At 43.4% G+C, this 17386-nt stretch overlaps 2 protein-coding genes across 2 annotated transcripts in view; both read right to left on the bottom strand.

The window, feature by feature from the left end:
* ptprn2 (protein tyrosine phosphatase receptor type N2) overlaps positions 1-4634 on the bottom strand; it is a 143130-nt gene extending 138496 nt beyond the window's left edge. The window contains exon 1 of the mRNA XM_019876062.1: positions 4215-4634. Coding sequence (XP_019731621.1) covers positions 4215-4302 — 88 coding nt within the window. The 5' untranslated portion in view covers positions 4303-4634. The remainder of the gene's footprint in view (positions 1-4214) is intronic.
* An 800-nt stretch (positions 4635-5434) lies between these two features.
* On the bottom strand, positions 5435-16970 carry ncapg2 (non-SMC condensin II complex, subunit G2). The gene is made up of 27 exons (XM_019876068.1): positions 16812-16970; positions 16555-16639; positions 15998-16153; positions 15802-15916; positions 15563-15720; positions 14823-14957; positions 14641-14735; positions 13666-13822; positions 13316-13408; positions 13106-13222; positions 12747-12923; positions 12510-12662; positions 11347-11566; positions 11170-11267; positions 10901-11074; positions 9203-9273; positions 8972-9128; positions 8722-8889; positions 7511-7621; positions 7287-7436; positions 7000-7096; positions 6732-6931; positions 6485-6610; positions 6067-6170; positions 5748-5848; positions 5576-5666; positions 5435-5498 (listed from the first exon to the last, which is right to left on the bottom strand). Exons 1-27 carry the CDS (start codon positions 16853-16855, stop codon positions 5438-5440), a joined length of 3414 nt encoding a protein of 1137 aa, XP_019731627.1. The 5' UTR covers positions 16856-16970; the 3' UTR covers positions 5435-5437.
* Positions 16971-17386: the final 416 nt, after the last annotated feature.

Here is a 17386-nt window from a genome sequence, read left to right as displayed (position 1 = left end):
GTATTTACATAAATGAAAAGTGAAATAAAAATCAAGTATCTCGCCATTCCTCAACTATTTTGTTTCCCACCCCACCCACATTTTCAGGATATTTATTGGGGTTTGGGGGAGAATTCTATGGGTTTCATTCTGACTACTTTTTCCAAATGCATTTCAAAGTGCGTTAATTATATGAGAATTTTGGTTATTCATGAGCAGGGCTGATGCCAAGAGTGGGGCGTCCGACTGTACAATAAATAAGTGGACCACTTCTGATCAAATCAGTGATTTTTTTTTTTTGTAACTCACTGACAGGTGATCAGCTCTAAAATCCTGAGCTTTTCAAGCCTAAAAAGCACGCGTCTCCAAATTTTACAAGTTGCCCCCCCCCAAAAAAAAAAACAGAGAAGTGGCAAAGTTACACTGTTCTGTGAAAACCTTGTATCTGCAAGTTTGGAAGTCATCTGTGTTGTGCAATAAAAAGCACGTTGAGGATGAATATTTGTTTTAGGAAAACACTCAAGTGACATTTTCATCATTGGTTGAAACTTAAAGTATCTCCAAGTTTGGATGTGTGTGAGCAAGTGTGTGTTTTTAACAATAATTTTTTAATAACCCTCAAGGATTAATTAACATCAAGTAGGAACATTTTTGTTGTCCAGTCCAAAGCATGTATCTACAAATTTTCTCTCTGTGCCTTTCTATGCTCCATTTTGGACATAAGATGCGAAAAGAGATGACTTGTAAGCACATTCAAATTTTGAATGAACGCGCATGCAATCCAACCGAGAGTGCAGGTGCAACCGAGCCTGACGCATTCAACGCCGACTGTCTCCCAGAATTCCCATGCAGGTCGCTCTCTGCCAATTCCTGGCGACATGCCTGTCCGCCCGGCAACAGCCAGGCCATGAATTAAAGATGGCTGCATCTCCACGGCAACGGCGCAACTAGAAATCGTCTGGCCCTGAATTGAATGACGGACAACGGGCAAAACCATGCCGCCTTTGGGTTTGCATCTGCCACCTTCAGCTGTGCACTCCCCCCGCTGCAATGACAACTGGTGTCGGGTATTAATCATCCTGAAAGGATAGATAGATAGATAGATAGATAGGTTTGCATCTGCCACCTTCAGCTGTGCACTCCCCCCCGCTGCAATGACAACTGGTGTCGGGTATTGATCATCCTGAAAGGAAGCAGACATGACGGTGTTCATTTCCACATGTGGATTAGCTCTCAGAACGGAAGCTACACAAGCCCCACCACCCATGTTTTGACGCCTTTTTTTTTTGGTCCTGCTCTCTTTTTCAGAACCCAATGACTCAACAGAAAGCCCTTGTCTAAATGCATGAAGCTATTTTCACACATCGGGCCTCCCGGGAGGCGAGATCTGTGCTTCGACAAAGGCGCCAGGAGCGCTCGGCATTATTTTGCCAACGGCGTCTCCGAGCAGGTCTAATTGAACTTCTTCACACTCCTTCTGTTGTCACACCAGCCAGAACAGGAAGGAACACGCTGAAATGTGTGTTATCGTCCCAGCACTTTTAGATATGTTAGCAACCTATCAATCTATTTACATTAGTACCAACTCATCTGATAACAGTAAAAACGGTACCCATCCGTTTAATTATCTACAATCAATTCCCTTTTTTTTTTTTTTTTAACTCATTCGATACCATTGACAGGCAGCGAAATCACTGGGAGAGCTGACTGAGTTAATGCCGAGGGAGCCACTGGCACTCCCTTCGCGAACTGCTGGTCGCTCACAATCTCTGTGTGTTTATGGCAAACAAATTAGGCCTGCGCGACGTGGCTAAAATGTAATATCTCGACATTTTTATCAGATAGCTCAATAACAACACACTAACAATATTAGTATGGGCTCAGTGAAAGCAATGCATTTTTTTTTCATTAGAACTTACGGACAGCCATCAACTTTAACAAAGTCGGCGATCAATTAAAAAATAATTAGATTCAGATACAGATCGTACTGTAACGGTGCTTTAATCATAATCATCACTCACCGCCATACATATTCCATTTGTTGTGGATGCATTGAGGCATTACATGGCGATGTGATGTGTGGACTCCCAGCGATGTGAACTATACCTGGATCGCGTTTTGAGGCTCCCATTACAACATGTTACGTTGTATGACTTGTTATTAATCCACAAAAAACATGGAGACGGTCAACAAAGACGCGTGTTGCGACCACTAACTACATACTATGTCTTTCCGTCCATCCATCAACACGACTAGCATAAGTGCCCTTTAAGGATTTCTTTCATGCTCTCATTCAAAACCAAATACATACAACTGCCACGAAGAGAATTTATAACGGCTGCCACCGTTTTATGTCTCAAAGCCATTCATCTGCAGAAATCATAAAGCATTTTCTGCCTGCTGATACAATTTATGCGCCACACACTGAAGTTCCTTTCCCATGCTGTGCTACTGACGTACATATGCACAGGATGCTGCTAAATATACACCGGATCTTCAATATGAAGCAGTCTGCATTAATCATCCCTCAAATTTGAGCTGTGGCTCCATAATGAGTGTGTTAACACCATAATGTGTCTATCCTTGAATGGGATGCAGCGGATGTCAATAAATAGTTAAGTGGATTTATAAATACTATGTGTTCAGTACATATAGTGTATGCTTTTTAATATGTTTATGCTCACGCTTCAATCAAGAGGCATTAGGCTACCGGCTATCAAAATGGATGCCGCACTCCTTTCAAAAAGTTGAAGTTATAGTTCATTACAATACAAAACATTTCTATATTTTCACTGTCATAACAGGGATATGAATTATTGAAGAAAAACTGTCACTTCAATGTTTCATTTTCTTTCTCAGAATTGCTTTCTTCTACTACCCTTGCTTTCTCTTCCAGGTTCTCATCCCGTGTCCACGACGTCACACACGCCTGGAACAACACGTGGATCCCGCCTGAAATTTGTAGCGTGACCCCCCCCCCCCCAAAAAAAAAGTCAAATTGAGCACACGGTAACTGGTCCTGTGGAAAAACAATTAAAGCCAGACATTTACATGAATTTATAAAACTCCTCCAGACGCCCAGATAGAGTGTAAAAAAAAGTGAACAAGTCTGGGCAAAAGAGCTTGTTTGGCCAACTTTAGTTACATTAACCTTCATTCATGTTCATATAACATCTAAGTATAGTGAAATGATACACTCTTTAAAATGCATGCAATGCCATTTACCAGCCGTTTTAGCAGTATTTTATCTTTTTTAGCGGGCTCATTTTTGCCGTATTGCTTTTATATTTTACTTGCCTGACTGTGACTTGAGGATGACTACAAGGATCGGGTATGGCTAACAGTGGCGTCGAAGACAGGGGACTCCATTTTTTTTTTTTTTTTTTTTTTTTTTTGCTACAGCGTGTATCCTCCCGGAGATATTGGAATGTGTGATCGTATCACCGAATAATCGTCCTGAAAAAATTATACTGAGAAGAATGGTCATCTAATTGAACAAAGCTGCGGCAGACCTTCGTTTCGTCTCAATTCGGCGGGCGCGGGAAGCAATGGCCCTCCGTTGCTTTCGCGGTTTTTTTTCTTCGGTGGTTTCTCTGCTTCTTCGTTGGTCTAGCTGCTACTTCTTCGTTGGTTGAACGTTTCTTCTTCGTGTTAGGGTTCCGATTTTTATTTATCAAATATTTTATCGAAGGCATTTTTTAATGATATCGATGTGGTGTCTAATGCGACACATATTGCTATTTAATTATCTTTTAGCCCTAACATATATACTGAATATACATATTGACATACATATACATTGTATTACGTCTATGCATAAATTAGAACTTCCCCATACTTTGTCCACCAACCAAACTATTAGACACAGCTCTCTTAAAAAATTCTCAGCGCAAAGTAGCATAAAAGGCGTACCTCAAAACAGCCCATTATCTTTTGAACTGTATTATATCCAGATAGTGCAAGTCTATTACCTAATAATGTGACCAGTGGGAGAGCTTATTATGATGCTAACTGGGCCTTGTTGCATATTATGTAACTTTCCTATGGCGATGTATGGATTTCACCTTGCAACACAAAAACTATTAGAACACTTCTTTTGGTTTTGGGGAGGAAAGATCCAGCAAATGCCAGCGTGGAACATAAACGGTGTCAACTTTTTTCGTTGCTTGCTTTCAAGATTAGGACGCATGTGATAATTTGAAGATAAATTTGAAAAGCGAGAAAGACGTACTCACCATAGCTTCCGTCGGTTCGTGCAGGTGCGAAGCAGCAGAGGCAGACGGCCAATACGAAGACGAACACGGGACACCACGCAGACTCCATCCCGCCGCTTAGCTCAATCCATGCCCGGTTTATGAGCGCATGACTGCGGCCAACGCCAGGTGGGAGCAGCCCCAGAGGAGTCGCTGGAGCTAGAGGGGCATGTCGCTCGCTTGGTTTGGGGGCATGGGGTGTCGGAAGAAGCTAAAATGGCTGCAAATTTGGTGTGTGTAGGGGGGGAAATGGGGGTTCAGCAGAGCAGAGGCCGGCCGTGGTTTTCAGCACCGAGAACAGCGACCGAGTCAGACGAAGGAGCCCCTCCTAAACGTGACGTCACGGAGTCGTGGCGGGGAAACGTGCGCGAGGAGCTCAGGCAGGGCCGCATCGATGCAATGAGGGGAGAGGGGGCATGTGAAGAGGAAGGGCCACTCAAATGGGGATTAAAGAATGGATTCCGCAATGAAATTCAAGCTGCCTATCTACATACCAAGTGATTTACCTCCTATCTACCAACCAGTTCACCTTCCCATTAATTTATTTGCCTGTCTGTCTATCCATCAATTAGTTATCTAAGTACCTAGCATATAACTACCTACCTACCTACTTCCCTTACCAATCGATCCATCTGTCTACCCATCTACGTAGCTCACAGTTGTCAACCTACCATCTAACTAACAATCTTCCAACCTACCCAACCATCTAACTAAAACCCTAATTAAATGCCCATTTACCAATCTACCTACTCATCTAACTACGGTATACACTGTACCCATCTGTTAATCTAGCTACCCATCTAATTACATCTATCTGCATACCCACCATGAAGCTATCAACTCCCCATCGATCAACCAATCGATTTATGAAACGATCAGTGCTGGGAATAAAGGTGTTTAAGTATAACAGCGTTATTATCTGCGTTAATTTTCACTGAGTAATCTAGTCTCAAAAACCCATTGCCACAATTGAACAGGAAGTTCGCGATTTTAACTGGAAGCAGCCATTTTAGAAAAATCCTGTATAGTAGGATAACAACACATGAATATCATACCTGAAGACATTAACAACTCCATATCAATTGCAGTGTAAAATTTATTCTCCATTCTTAAACACACAAACAGTTTATCTATACATGCAAATAAATGTTTTTAATACAAGAAATACAAAAATGGAGGCACTCTAATGTGCCATTTTTTTTCTTTCAGTCCGCCCAGAGTGTCAAGATTTCATTCAGCGTCATCACAGAAGATTGATAAATGACCCTGCAAAGACAAAGACAACATTTTTGCTTCATGGACCACAATATTTCATAATTTGCTCTCATTTGATGTGAGCCTACCCTTGGATATCACCCTCTACATTTGCATGTGCATTTATCTGCTGCTGCACGGTTATGGCGGCTCTCTTCAAGTACGTACTGGCCTGTGCCACTGCAAAAATGTCATTTTACAGTTAAATATGTTAATATTTTTTTATATGACAAAGTAATTAAAACAAAAAATTCGACCCACCGTGTCGCAGGGCCGCCAGGAGGTGGACAACAGCGGCCAGCTCAGTCAGAGTGCTGAAAGTGTCAGAGTCCAACGAGGAGAGAATCTCAGCCAAAAAAGCCCTGAAGGCAACACGCAAGTACCGTTGGATACAGAATGTTTTTTTTTTTTATTGTTCTTTTTTTTTTTTGTTGTTAATTAACACTACCACCTAATAGTATCACTCTGATACATTTTTGTTTGTCAAGCTGTTTTCATGTTATCCTAGAAACAAAATTGTGCTTGGTAGGAAGCAATAATGCCAAAAGATAAAGTTGATCTCTGTCAAGGTCTTTCTTACCTGGTAACAGGCTGCGACTTGAGGATGGCAGACAGGAGGGTGCCGGAAAGAGCGGGCAAGTCTTGCACGGTCTCTGGAGTCATAACTTCTTCGGGGTGTGTCATCTTGTGGGTTGGGTGGACAGACCATCATTCACTTCATAGTACCGAGCCCTCGATCAAGATACCCATCAAACCACCTATCCACTTTATAGTAATAATAATAATACATTTTATTTATAAGCGCCTTTCAAGACACCCAAGGACACTTTATGTACCTCGCCATCTATTTACAATCTATGTTCATCAATCTAATTCTATACCCATATACAGTCTATCATAATTGATGTATTTCGATCACTTCAATCATATTTGCAACTTTATTGGAATATAGTTGATTATTGTGATGACAAATCTCCTTTTGAGGGGCTTCAACATACCTTCTGGAGAGCGTATCTTGTCTCCACGATGACGATGGCGAAAAGGGTGTCAAAGACGCCGCTGATGTTACAGACTTGAGCCTCATGCAGGAAGTCGGTGAGACCACCCAAAGCTGACTGACACAGCTAAGAACCAACCACAACAACAACATACTAGGTGGCTCTGTTTGACAATTTCTGGAGGTGAGAGATGAAACGGTACGGTGCAGAATAATGAATCAAGTCGCGAATACAAATGTCGACGTACCTCTTTACTCTCTTCCGGCTTTTTCTTAAGTCGGCGAGCCAAGAGTTCGATCACCTTCTGGAATATGTTGGCTACCGCCACCAGACACTTGGTGGCAGCATCCCGCTCGTCTCCAGCCGGTTTGCGGTCGACCGGGGAGGAACTTGCCATCAACGCTTTCAGAACCAGCAGCACGGCGGGAATGCACAGGTATCCCGCTTCTGTAACACACAAGAGTGTAAGAGAGGTACAGAATACACACCATTACTTACAAATATATAACCATCACCTGAGAGTATGACAAGCGAGCACAGGTGCAGGACGTGATCCTTCAAGCCACTGTCATCCAAACAGAGCACCGCGTCTCTGCACACCGTCAGGAAGGTCTGATGGATGAATGAAAACCAGAAGTCACTTTCCAGTTCTAAGTTGCGTTTCGACATGTTCTCTGATTGTACAGTTACAGTGGGGGCTTTGACACACAAATGTACGACAGCGTTTGATTGAACTCAATAGTTCCAGGGTATATAAAACGTTTCCGATGAAGAACGTTACCTAAGACCACATGGCGCTCACCTTAGTTATTTCCGCCGCGAAGGCTCTCAAACTCTCCGCCTCGTCACCGGCATCTCCCGGAGGACCGTTGGCCAGGAAGGGCAGCACGCTCTCGCCCACCCATGCGGCCGTGTGCTCCAGCGACTGCAGATACTCGCGGCCGTCGGACAGCTAGGTAGGGGTGTCCTTCGTTTACAAAAGAAGGCTTTCCTTTCTGTGGCTTAAAACAGACGGATGAGACTTACGTCGTGTTGCAAGTGCACGCTAAGACAGCCATGGGAGGTGAAGGCCTTGAGGGCTAGTTCTGCGCCGGCTGGGCCCCCAGAGGAAGAGCTGAGGTGAGAGTACAGCTGCGACTATGCACAAGAGCAGTGACAACACAGAGTTAACGCGAGAGTTAACGCTGATGCAAAACAAGGCATGACAAAGCGATGGAAATATGGATATACAGCAAATTCTGTTTCGAGACCATATCTACACCAGGGTTCCCACTCTTCCACTTGCTTTTTATTTATGGGCCTTTTAAGGACTTGTGAGGGCTAATTTAGCAATTTTTAAGGACTTTTTCTCCATTCAGCAGGGGATTCACGGTGGATTTAATGCCCGCTCAGCAATATGTGGGCTGAACAGAAAGCCGCATATCACTGAGCTGGTGTTCAAATCATTGCTGCAAAAGGAAGGGCACATCTTTATTTTTAGGGGCAATCAGCTAACCCTTATTTGACATACTGTCATAATTTTTGACATGTCAAATTTTTTCATTTTCCGACCTGTAAAGGTCGGAAAATGAAAAAAACTTGAATTCATTCTCAAATAAAGTACACTGATACAAATTTAAATTTAGAAAATATAAAACTTCAATTTATTTTCAAATAAAACTAGATTTTTATGGCTTTTTATTGATTTTAGAAGCTTTCCCTGAAAATTAAGGACAATTAAGAACATCATTTTACAACTTTTTTAATGGATTTTTATGAACTTTAAAGGACCCGTGGGAACCCCGTACACACGTCAGTATAGGCAATGTGTATATATATCTATATCTATCTCCATCCATCCATTTTCTGATGCGCTTATCCTCACAAGGGTCGCGGGGGGTGCTGGAGCCTATCCCAGCCATCTTCGGGTAGTAGGCGGGGGACACCCTGAACCGGTTGCCAGCCAATCGCAGGGCACACAGTGACGAACAACCATCCGCGCTCACACTCACACCTAGGAACAATTTAGAGTGTTCAATTAACCTGTCACACATGTTTTTGGAATGTGGGAGGAAACCAGAATACCCGGAGAAAACCCACGCAGGCACAAGGAGAATATGCAAACTTCACATAGTAAGGCCGAAGCCGGAATCAAAGCCTACACCTCTGCACTGTAAGGCCGACATGCTAACCAGGAGGTCGACCACCGTGCCGCCCGTCATGATATGATAGGAAGTTGAAATATGATTGCAACAAACCTTCCAGTTTCCAAGAAGTGTGTAGAGACGCTTGAGTGGACCCTCTCTGAGAGCCAGGACTTTGTTTCGCGTGGACCGGTGAAGCAGCAGATAGTCCAAGTAGGCCAGCGCCAGCTCTGGCTTAGCCTCCGCCGTCACCTGGATGGTCACCTTCCGCTTGGCATTTACCTGGTGGAGTGACCGTGGGCGACAAGTTGTTTGAGTGTTGCCATTGCCATGATGACAGACACACACAGAGTGACAAACAGACCACTTGATTCTCGGGCAGGGCTTCGGAAAGCCAATCGATGATGAGCTCCAGGACGCCGGCGGTCTTGCCCCAACTGCACATGCAGTCCAGCAGCTGGCTGTACGCCGAGGGCGGGGCTCCAGGTTCCAACTTCCTCAGACGAGACAGCACGCCGTAGCTGGGACAAGACGTTCCCCACAAAGACTTCAGCGTAAGAGGCTGCAGATGGCGGCACTTGTCAGACTTACTCACCTAAATGTTGCCACCGCATTGGCAGGCATGAAGGATGCCATTTGCATGAGGGGAGCTTGGCATCGCTCATCCTGAACATGAGATAGAGTACATTAAACTAGGTCGGTACAAATACATTTGGTTCATTTCAATGTGAATGGTATATGTTGCGAAGTGTGCAACACAAAAAGGAAATATATTTGTATCCGGGTATTCACTCATTGAGCGCTCACCTGGAGTACTTTTTATTTTACACAATATCAAAAAATTGTGAACAAAGACCTTTCTTTCTGACGCAGATGATGACAACTTACTCAATGTTTAACTCTTTTGGTTTAAGTATCGGTGGCTGTTATCGGCTCCCTCCAGGAGTACCCGATAACTTAAAAGTACAGTTTGTAGAATTTAGTGCCATCTTGTGGTGAAGCATCAGAATGCAACAAACTAAGCTCAAAGTGCGTGCATTTGGAAGCGCACGCATACATCCACGTTTCAGAGAGAGTACACTTTGCAAGCCTAACACCAATTTCTTCAGCAGAGTTGTCATCCCAAACGACTGACGGGGTAAGTGCATGGGCACTTGTTACTTAGGGTGTCGTGATCATGTTGAGCTACGCACTCCAAGTTTGTCGTCTTCGGGTATCGGTAGCAGAAAGATGGCGGCGAAACATTACAACGCCCCATGCAATATAATTAGAAATTACATAAATTAATTTAGGGCGGCCTGGTGGGTCCAGTGGTTAGCACGTCGACCTCACAGTGCGGAGGTACCAGGTTCAATTCCAGCTCCGGCCTCCCTGTGCATGTTCTCCCCGGGCCTGCGTGGGTTTTCTCCGGGTACTCCGGTTTCCTCCCACATTCCAAAAACATGCATGGCAGGCTGACTGGATACTCTAAATTGTCCCTAGGTGTGAGTGTGAGCGCGGATCATTGTTCGTCTGTGTGTGTAGGCAGTAGGCGGTGTCCCCCGCCTACTGCCCAAAGACGGCTGGGATGGGCTCCAGCACCCCCCGCGACACTTGTGAGGATAAAGCGGATCAGAAAATGAATGAATGAATGAATGAATAAATTAATTTACGGTGTTGGGAGAGAACATATTTTTTCCACATTACTGATATTAATGAATCCTTTTTTTAATAATGAAAATTGAATAATAAATAAATGTTTACACACTGTCCCTTTCAAATAAAACCTCTATCGGCCAATACCAGGTTCGCCCATCCCTGCTTCTCATAAAGCCATGCATTTGTATAATTTAACAAAATCCTCACGCAAGCGCGCAGAGACCCACAAACCACCAAACACAAAAAAGAGACACACACACACAAACCACAAAAAGCTAAGATGAGAGATGTGACACTACCAAATACAGTCAAACCTTGATTTTCGAACGTCTCTGTTCTCGACCAAATCGGTTTTCGACCAAAAATTTCGAGTTTTTTATGCCTCGGATTACAACCGAAAATCGGTTCTTGACCAAACTGAGCGCACTTGAATGCGCCACTTGAGTCCTCTCGCCTTCCTTACACGAGGAAGTGACGCTTCCTCACGTAGTGTTCAATTGTGAGCAGACATGTTCAATAAAGATTTTTTTTTAAAGAGCGTGGTTTCGGTTTTCGAAAAAATCGTTTTTCCAACAGCCTTCTGGAACGGATTATGGTCGAAAACCGAGGTATGACTGTAATTGGCAAAACAAAAAGGTAGCATATGACTGAGTACCGTGAATTTGCTGAAGTATTTGCTCAAGACTCGACCAAACTGGGCATACAGGTACTTCTGGGTTTCGTCACTTTGCTGGAGGGTCCTGTCGACGTTCTTCCACAGGACAACCACCACCTCCAGCAGACTGGCCACCACATCCTTCTCCAGTGCCAGTTGATTCTCACCCTGAGGCTGAAGGAGAACACCACCCCTGCATCTCAGTATGCGGGCTCAAAGACTTTAAAACAAGCTTCTTTTCTGTGAGCGGTGCTTTTGTCGTTTCGTACCATCCGGTTTTCCTTGCTGCTGTCGTTAAGCTCCGCGTCGTCACCATCGCTCTGGATGCTTGAATTCAGGACACGGCGGATGGCCAGCATCAATTTCACTGATTGCAAACATACAACGGAGTTTCATCTGAAATATCCAGATGCTTTCATGACCAAAATAGTGCATCATCGTTTTACCTATATTTGTTGGGGCGGTGTGCATGTGAGCGTATAGGTAAAACTTGCGGGCTGCCATGGGGTTCATCTGGATGAGGGTGATGCAGCGGCTGCACCAGTTCGACTCGGCGTCGGCGGGGAAGAAGGAGTCGAAGAGCAGTTCGGTGAGGCGCTTGGACACGTGCGCCGTGTCCGAGGCCAGGCGGGCCACGAGGTGGTCCAGGCTGCACACATCCCAGAACTGCGGCGGAGCGTTAAGAGATGTAGTCGTTTGATAAGGTAACCAAGCACCATTACATGAACAAAAAAGCTGTGTTCATTCTAGGGTTGCAGCTATCAAGTATTTACCGTATTGGCCCGAATATAAGACGGTGGTTTTTGCATTGAAATAAGACTGAAAAAGTGGGAGTAGTCTTATATTCGGGGTCTAGACATTATACCCATTCACGACGCTAGATGGCGCCAGATATCATTGAAGCGAATGCTGAACTTGACTCCCCAGGCCAAAGTGAACCCCTGTCACGAAGAATAAAAATAAAAATAGCGGTAAGAAAGAAAAGAGAAGAAAATAATAGAAGAGATCACAGAAAAATGGAGAAACGTAGCGACAATCGGGAGAAAAGTGGGTAGAAGATCGGCCAGGTTCACCGGCAGCTGAGGAGAATTTATGATGTCATTTACATTTCAAAAACAAGAAGCCATTCATTTACGAATGTGATTGCAATTTAGTTTACATATTTAAATGTTCAGATTTTAAGATTTGAATGAGGCAAAATAACATGCTTTTTCTCTCAAATATATTGTTATAATCATTTGTTTCAGATGTACTGTAATTAGTTTCTGGATAAAAATTAATTTGGTGTTCAAAAAGTCTTTTTTCAAACTTGAGTCTTGAAAAAGAGGGGGTCGTCTTATAATCAGGGACGTCTTATATTCGGGCCAATACGGTATTTGGGTTGATTCTCAGCGATCACCAAATTTCATTTGGTACACTGCCGCAATAACGGGATCCATTTTGGAAGGTTTGATTGTCACAAATTGTTTATTTTTGACCTAGTCAGGGAGCACACAGCACAGGAAAACTTATTGGACACTTGTCAGTCAGAGATGAAAATTTCTTCTCTGGATCACATGAGATGGTCGAAGTGTAGCTAATGAAGTGGTTCTTAGTGTGTTCAATTTACCTTGGCCGCACGGACCGCCTTGATCTTGAGGAGCATGTCGACAAAAGCCACGCGGACCTTCACGGAAATGTCGTGGAGGCTGTACTTGAATTTGGGCACCAGCTTCTCCAGCACGGGATGGCTGAGGACGTTGTCCAGGACAATGCGCAGATACTGAGGAAAACGACACCATCATGAATACCTGCAGGTTTCAGGGAGACTTTTCGCATTTTATCATAATGCGAGAGGAAGTCCCACCGTGAAGACGGCACAGCGGACGTCGTCTGAGCTGCAGTCACCCGCCAGGTCTTTTAATTTCTTCAAGAAGTCCACGATAACGTCCGGTGGTAGCAACTCCCAGCACCTGTCGAGGATCTTGCAGACGCCCTGAATGGCGTTGCAGCGCACAACGTCGTGTTTGTCAAACAGCAGGACCTTGAAATGGAGATCAGCAGACACGTTAGTAAAGATACTAGAGCGGTGTGTCCCAACTTTAAAACTAACTAAATTTAAAAAAATATGTCACAGACAACCGCCCCCTGTCATGTGTAGGAAAAGTTGGTGTTTCGGAACAATATTGTCGTTTACACTGGTTTAAAAAAAAAAAAAAAGGTCACCATGAGTGTGTCTAGCTGCTTTTGAAGGTCCACTTCGATTTCCTTATCAGGGTCAACGATGGGGAAGGCATCGGTGAACAGCACTGTGGCGTTGGTGCGGACCTCAAAATTCGGGACCTGTGGGGACGAGAAGAGGTTCAGACTTTGTACTCGGGCGGCGCTGAGATCAATAGAACGAAAAAGAGGCACAAAAGGATGTGCAGTACGCACGTTGAGATACTTCCAAAGAATGGGCTTGTAGAGGACACTGAGCATCTTTCCCACTGGGCGGCAGATTTTCTTCTTGTGGAAGTGGAAGATGATCTGCAGGAAGGCAAGAGAGACAGAGACAAACATATTCAGATGATTATATAATGGCCGTCCACTAATCAGGTGTGAAATTAAACAACCAAGTAGGTCTCTTGGTATCTGCTGATTTCTGAAAATGTGTCTACTCGCTAACTTGCAAGAGACATGCCCCAAGTTTTAACAATTAGAACAAGCTTCTTAAACTAATGCCCCGAGAAAAAAAACAAAAAAAACATGGAAAGCCATTTTGTCGGTTTTTCTCTCCCTTGCACCTGTTGGACTTTGCGGTGGACGGGTGACGACCTCTGCAACAGGATGGCACACTTCATGAAGTCCTGGATGCACTCGCTTTCGATCTTCTCCTGAAAGTTGTCGCTGGCCTTTTTCCAGGCTCGGAAGTAGATCTCCGCCACATGTGCCATGGTCATTCTGGGACGAAACGATGACATCGCGAGGACGTGTCACAACGTTAAAATGCCGACATTTTTCGCCCGGCCACAAAAATGGTCACTTTGCCAAAAACAAGTGTAAAAAATAATCTATCAATATTTTTTTACCACTTTTAAAATGATCACTCTTTTTGAAAAAAATAGTTTTAAATTAGTTTTTGTTACACCAAATATTTCTATTTGTACACCAGACGTTACTATTTTTCTCATTCAAAACATGCAGTAAAATTTACACCTTTTACTGCTTTCTAAAAAAAAAACAAAATAAAAAAAAATGTCTTGCTACTGAAATGTGTTTTGCTATTAATGTTGGATAATGGTAGGCACGGTATGTAAAAACAAAGTGGGCGTGTACCTTTCTGTGTCAGTCATTTTCTCTTATAATTCCACACTTTGCATCGTAAACAGATCAAAGACTGAAATTTTGCAATATCTCAGGCGGCAGTCATGAGCTGATATGTACTGAGGCATGCTTTTGAACCCCGTGAAAGGTAACAAGTTTTGATGCGTAATTTGAATAGGGCAATAGTGCCACCTGGTGGACAAAAACAAACAAACTACAGACGTCAAAACAAATCTTTAAGAGAAATGTGCGCTTGAACTATTCCTCTGGATTTTAATGGGACACTTACACTTAAGGCTAATTTAAGGAGCACTTGACAAGTACTAAATTCTTAAATATTTTCAATCCAACACCCTCTGGCAAAATTCAACCGGCACATTCAAAAAGGCCTGAATATAAAACGGGCAAAATAAAAATACTTTCAGGGTGTAAGAAGGTAGAAAGTGGCCCCTTACTTGTTAAAGAACTCCATCTGATTTTTGATGGTGCCGTGGATGCGCGGGATGAAGTCGACGTGCCAGCTGAAGAGAAACACCATCAACCTCTTGCCCTGCGGGGCCCGACAGACACAAGACGCAGGGTCACACTCTCAGCTCGTTGACACCGAGGAGATCGGTGCGAACCCCGACGTGCTCACGTCGTCAAGACTGATGATGGCGGGATGTTGGAAACACCGCGCCAGCTGCTCGCCCAGCTGTTGGCCCTCCTCAGACATGTAGTCCACATTTGAGAGCACCTTGTGGAGGCTCCACGCTCTTTGGACCTCGGCGTACTGGCAAGGTTGAATATTAGCAGTGTTATCCTCACACTTTATTCCGTGCCTGCATTTCATCCATTCGTATTTTAAACAGTAACTGAATACAGTGCAATTTACATGACTGACTGCAGTGTCAGGAAAAAAAGGGTCGCATCGTAATGCACTTTAAACAATTTGTCCATTTTCTTGTGAAGAAAATATTGCTGCTGTTTGGGTACTTTTCGATCACCCCTTGGTTGCCAAGATGCACTGCACCGTGCGATGTTGAACTTTTTCTGTCGCAAGGGCATTCATCATTATTATTATTTGCGTTTTTGTAACTCATGATTTTTCAAATGTCTGTCTCATTGAACATACTTTAAATGAATTGTCAACGGTTCTTGGGAAAAAAATTGCTGTTGTTTGTGTACTTATGGGGCACTCGCTGGTTCCTATTGGACATTGCGGCATGCGATGCTGAACTTTTCCCGTACAAAAGTCATCAATCATTATCCTTTTGGTGTGTTTAGGTTACCAAGATACACATTCAGCACCTTTTCCCTGACAGTGTGTGGTAAATAATGAAACAATTCAACTTGGTAGTCAACTAGCATGTGGGAATGTCTCGCTCAGTTACTCACCGGTTTCTTCAAAAGGAAGCTCTTTTTCAAAGTAATGACCAAAGCTGTGTGGCCAAACGTATCTTTATCCAGCAAGTCTTTCTTCCACCAGGCCTCGCACAGCGTGTGGATGTGGAGCATTAAGTGAGCCTCGGTCATGGGAAATGACACCAGAACATCTGGATGTGAAAAATAAGACAAAATGGTCAGTGGAAAAATAGCTTTTGAAAGAGAAATTTGCAATGTGATTCCAAACAGACCGTGAAGCTGGTGGGTAATATCAAGAAGTCCATGGTAGGCGTCGCCGTCTTGCAGAACCTTTAGAGATACGGTGGCCACGAGAGTCACACCTGCTACGATGTCCATGACATGTTTCTGCGTGTAAGAGGAAAATGAGTTCGCTCCCCACATTAACCTCACCAAACCCTACCTCCACTCCCAAGATCCGTAACTCACGGTTTCCACATCCATAGCCTCCTCCCAACGTTCCGGGGGCACCTCCATAAGGACATCCCGAAGGAGAGAGGCCAGTTTTAGCCACAGAGCCTCACGCTGATTCTTGGACATCTCCTCCATCACCTCCTCAATGTCAAAAGGATCCGATCTGTCCTTCTGCTCAGCAAAACCGCACGAGGGAAAAAAAAACAACAACCGTGAAATACACAATTCAGATTACTCAAAGCACAGGCGTTGTAGAATTAAAACCACGCTTAGCATACATTTTGTTCCGTCGGATACATTACGGTACATTTACATTACTGTGTATGTTTTGAATGGTAAACGGAGGTAAACGCAAATAAATATTTTCAGCCATCATCACATTATTTTGTACGGAAACAGTATTTCAATGTGCAATGTTAGTCGTACTTGGAGAGCTACTTTTAGTGTGGCATTGTAAAAATCTCGAGAATCACTGCTCTAAACTCTTCTCTGTAACATTTTTATGACTTTACGTGGTGACAACGTTATTTCCATTTAACAGTATGTGGGAATTCAAGTGTACGCTTACTTACGTGAAGTTGGATTAGCCGAAGGAAATCGTCCACATTTTCTTGACAGGCGGCTTCAACGAAAGCCTCACGCTTTGTCATGTTGTCGCTTTTATTAGAAAAGAAACAAGTTCGGTCGAGTCAACTAAAAAGTAGCAACGGGAAGGTGAATCATCCAAAAAAAAAGCATCAGTGGCTTTTTTTACGGCGCAAACAAACATGGATGCCGATTTGAAGAAAACTGTTGAAGGCGATATTTGCAAAGGCAAACTATTTCCTACCGTACTACTCTCCGACTAGTATTTGTCTTGGAGTCGTAATACATTCAAACGCTCAGCTATCATCCTCTTTTGTTCGCTTTTTTTCGCGATTATCTGGTAAGCAGTTGTCAGACCAGCGGCCAGGTACGGGCCCGCGCAAATTCATACGACCTATCACGTCATTACGTAAGGCGTAAACCGTGACGTCACAAAACTTGCACTTGTTATTTTTTGCCACTTGATGGCGACATTGATTTACAAATGTTCCCAGATTGACGATTCAATACAGTGAGCGCCTCAGTTTTCAACTGCTCCAACCGTTTCTGACAAGCCTTATTTTTATTTTGCAAAGAAATAAAATAATATGTCGATAAAACTATCATATATTTTGACTTAACTTATACGTTAGTAAATTGTGTTAGAAATTTGAGTTACGTCGCCAGTCGCCACTCTCGTACATCCGGGACAATTTGAGCAAGGACGAAAACATTATTGATGAATATTTTTACTCATCATAAAATTAATACGTATCTAATTTAGTATCTAAGTATATATCACATATACGTATGTACTAAAACAATATATATATATTTATG

This window comes from Hippocampus comes, unplaced genomic scaffold (genome assembly GCF_001891065.2).
Source record: "Hippocampus comes isolate QL1 unplaced genomic scaffold, H_comes_QL1_v1.1 scaffold60, whole genome shotgun sequence".
NCBI lineage: Eukaryota > Metazoa > Chordata > Actinopteri > Syngnathiformes > Syngnathidae > Hippocampus > Hippocampus comes.
The sequence above is the reverse complement of the archived record's forward strand: the minus strand, read 5'-3'. Positions and strand labels throughout refer to the sequence as shown.

What these genes read in the sequence shown, in the direction of transcription:
- ncapg2 (XM_019876068.1), bottom strand. Translation starts at nt 16,855, where the DNA reads ATGTATTACGACTCCAAGACAAATACTAGTCGGAGAGTAGTACG. An exon ending in TCCACCGCAAAGTCCAACAG is followed by an intron (nt 13,409 to 13,665) that starts GTGCAAGGGAGA and finishes GCCTTCCTGCAG; the next exon opens with ATCATCTTCCACTTCCACAA. An exon ending in CACCGCCCCAACAAATATAG is followed by an intron (nt 11,268 to 11,346) that starts GTAAAACGATGA and finishes GTTTGCAATCAG; the next exon opens with TGAAATTGATGCTGGCCATC.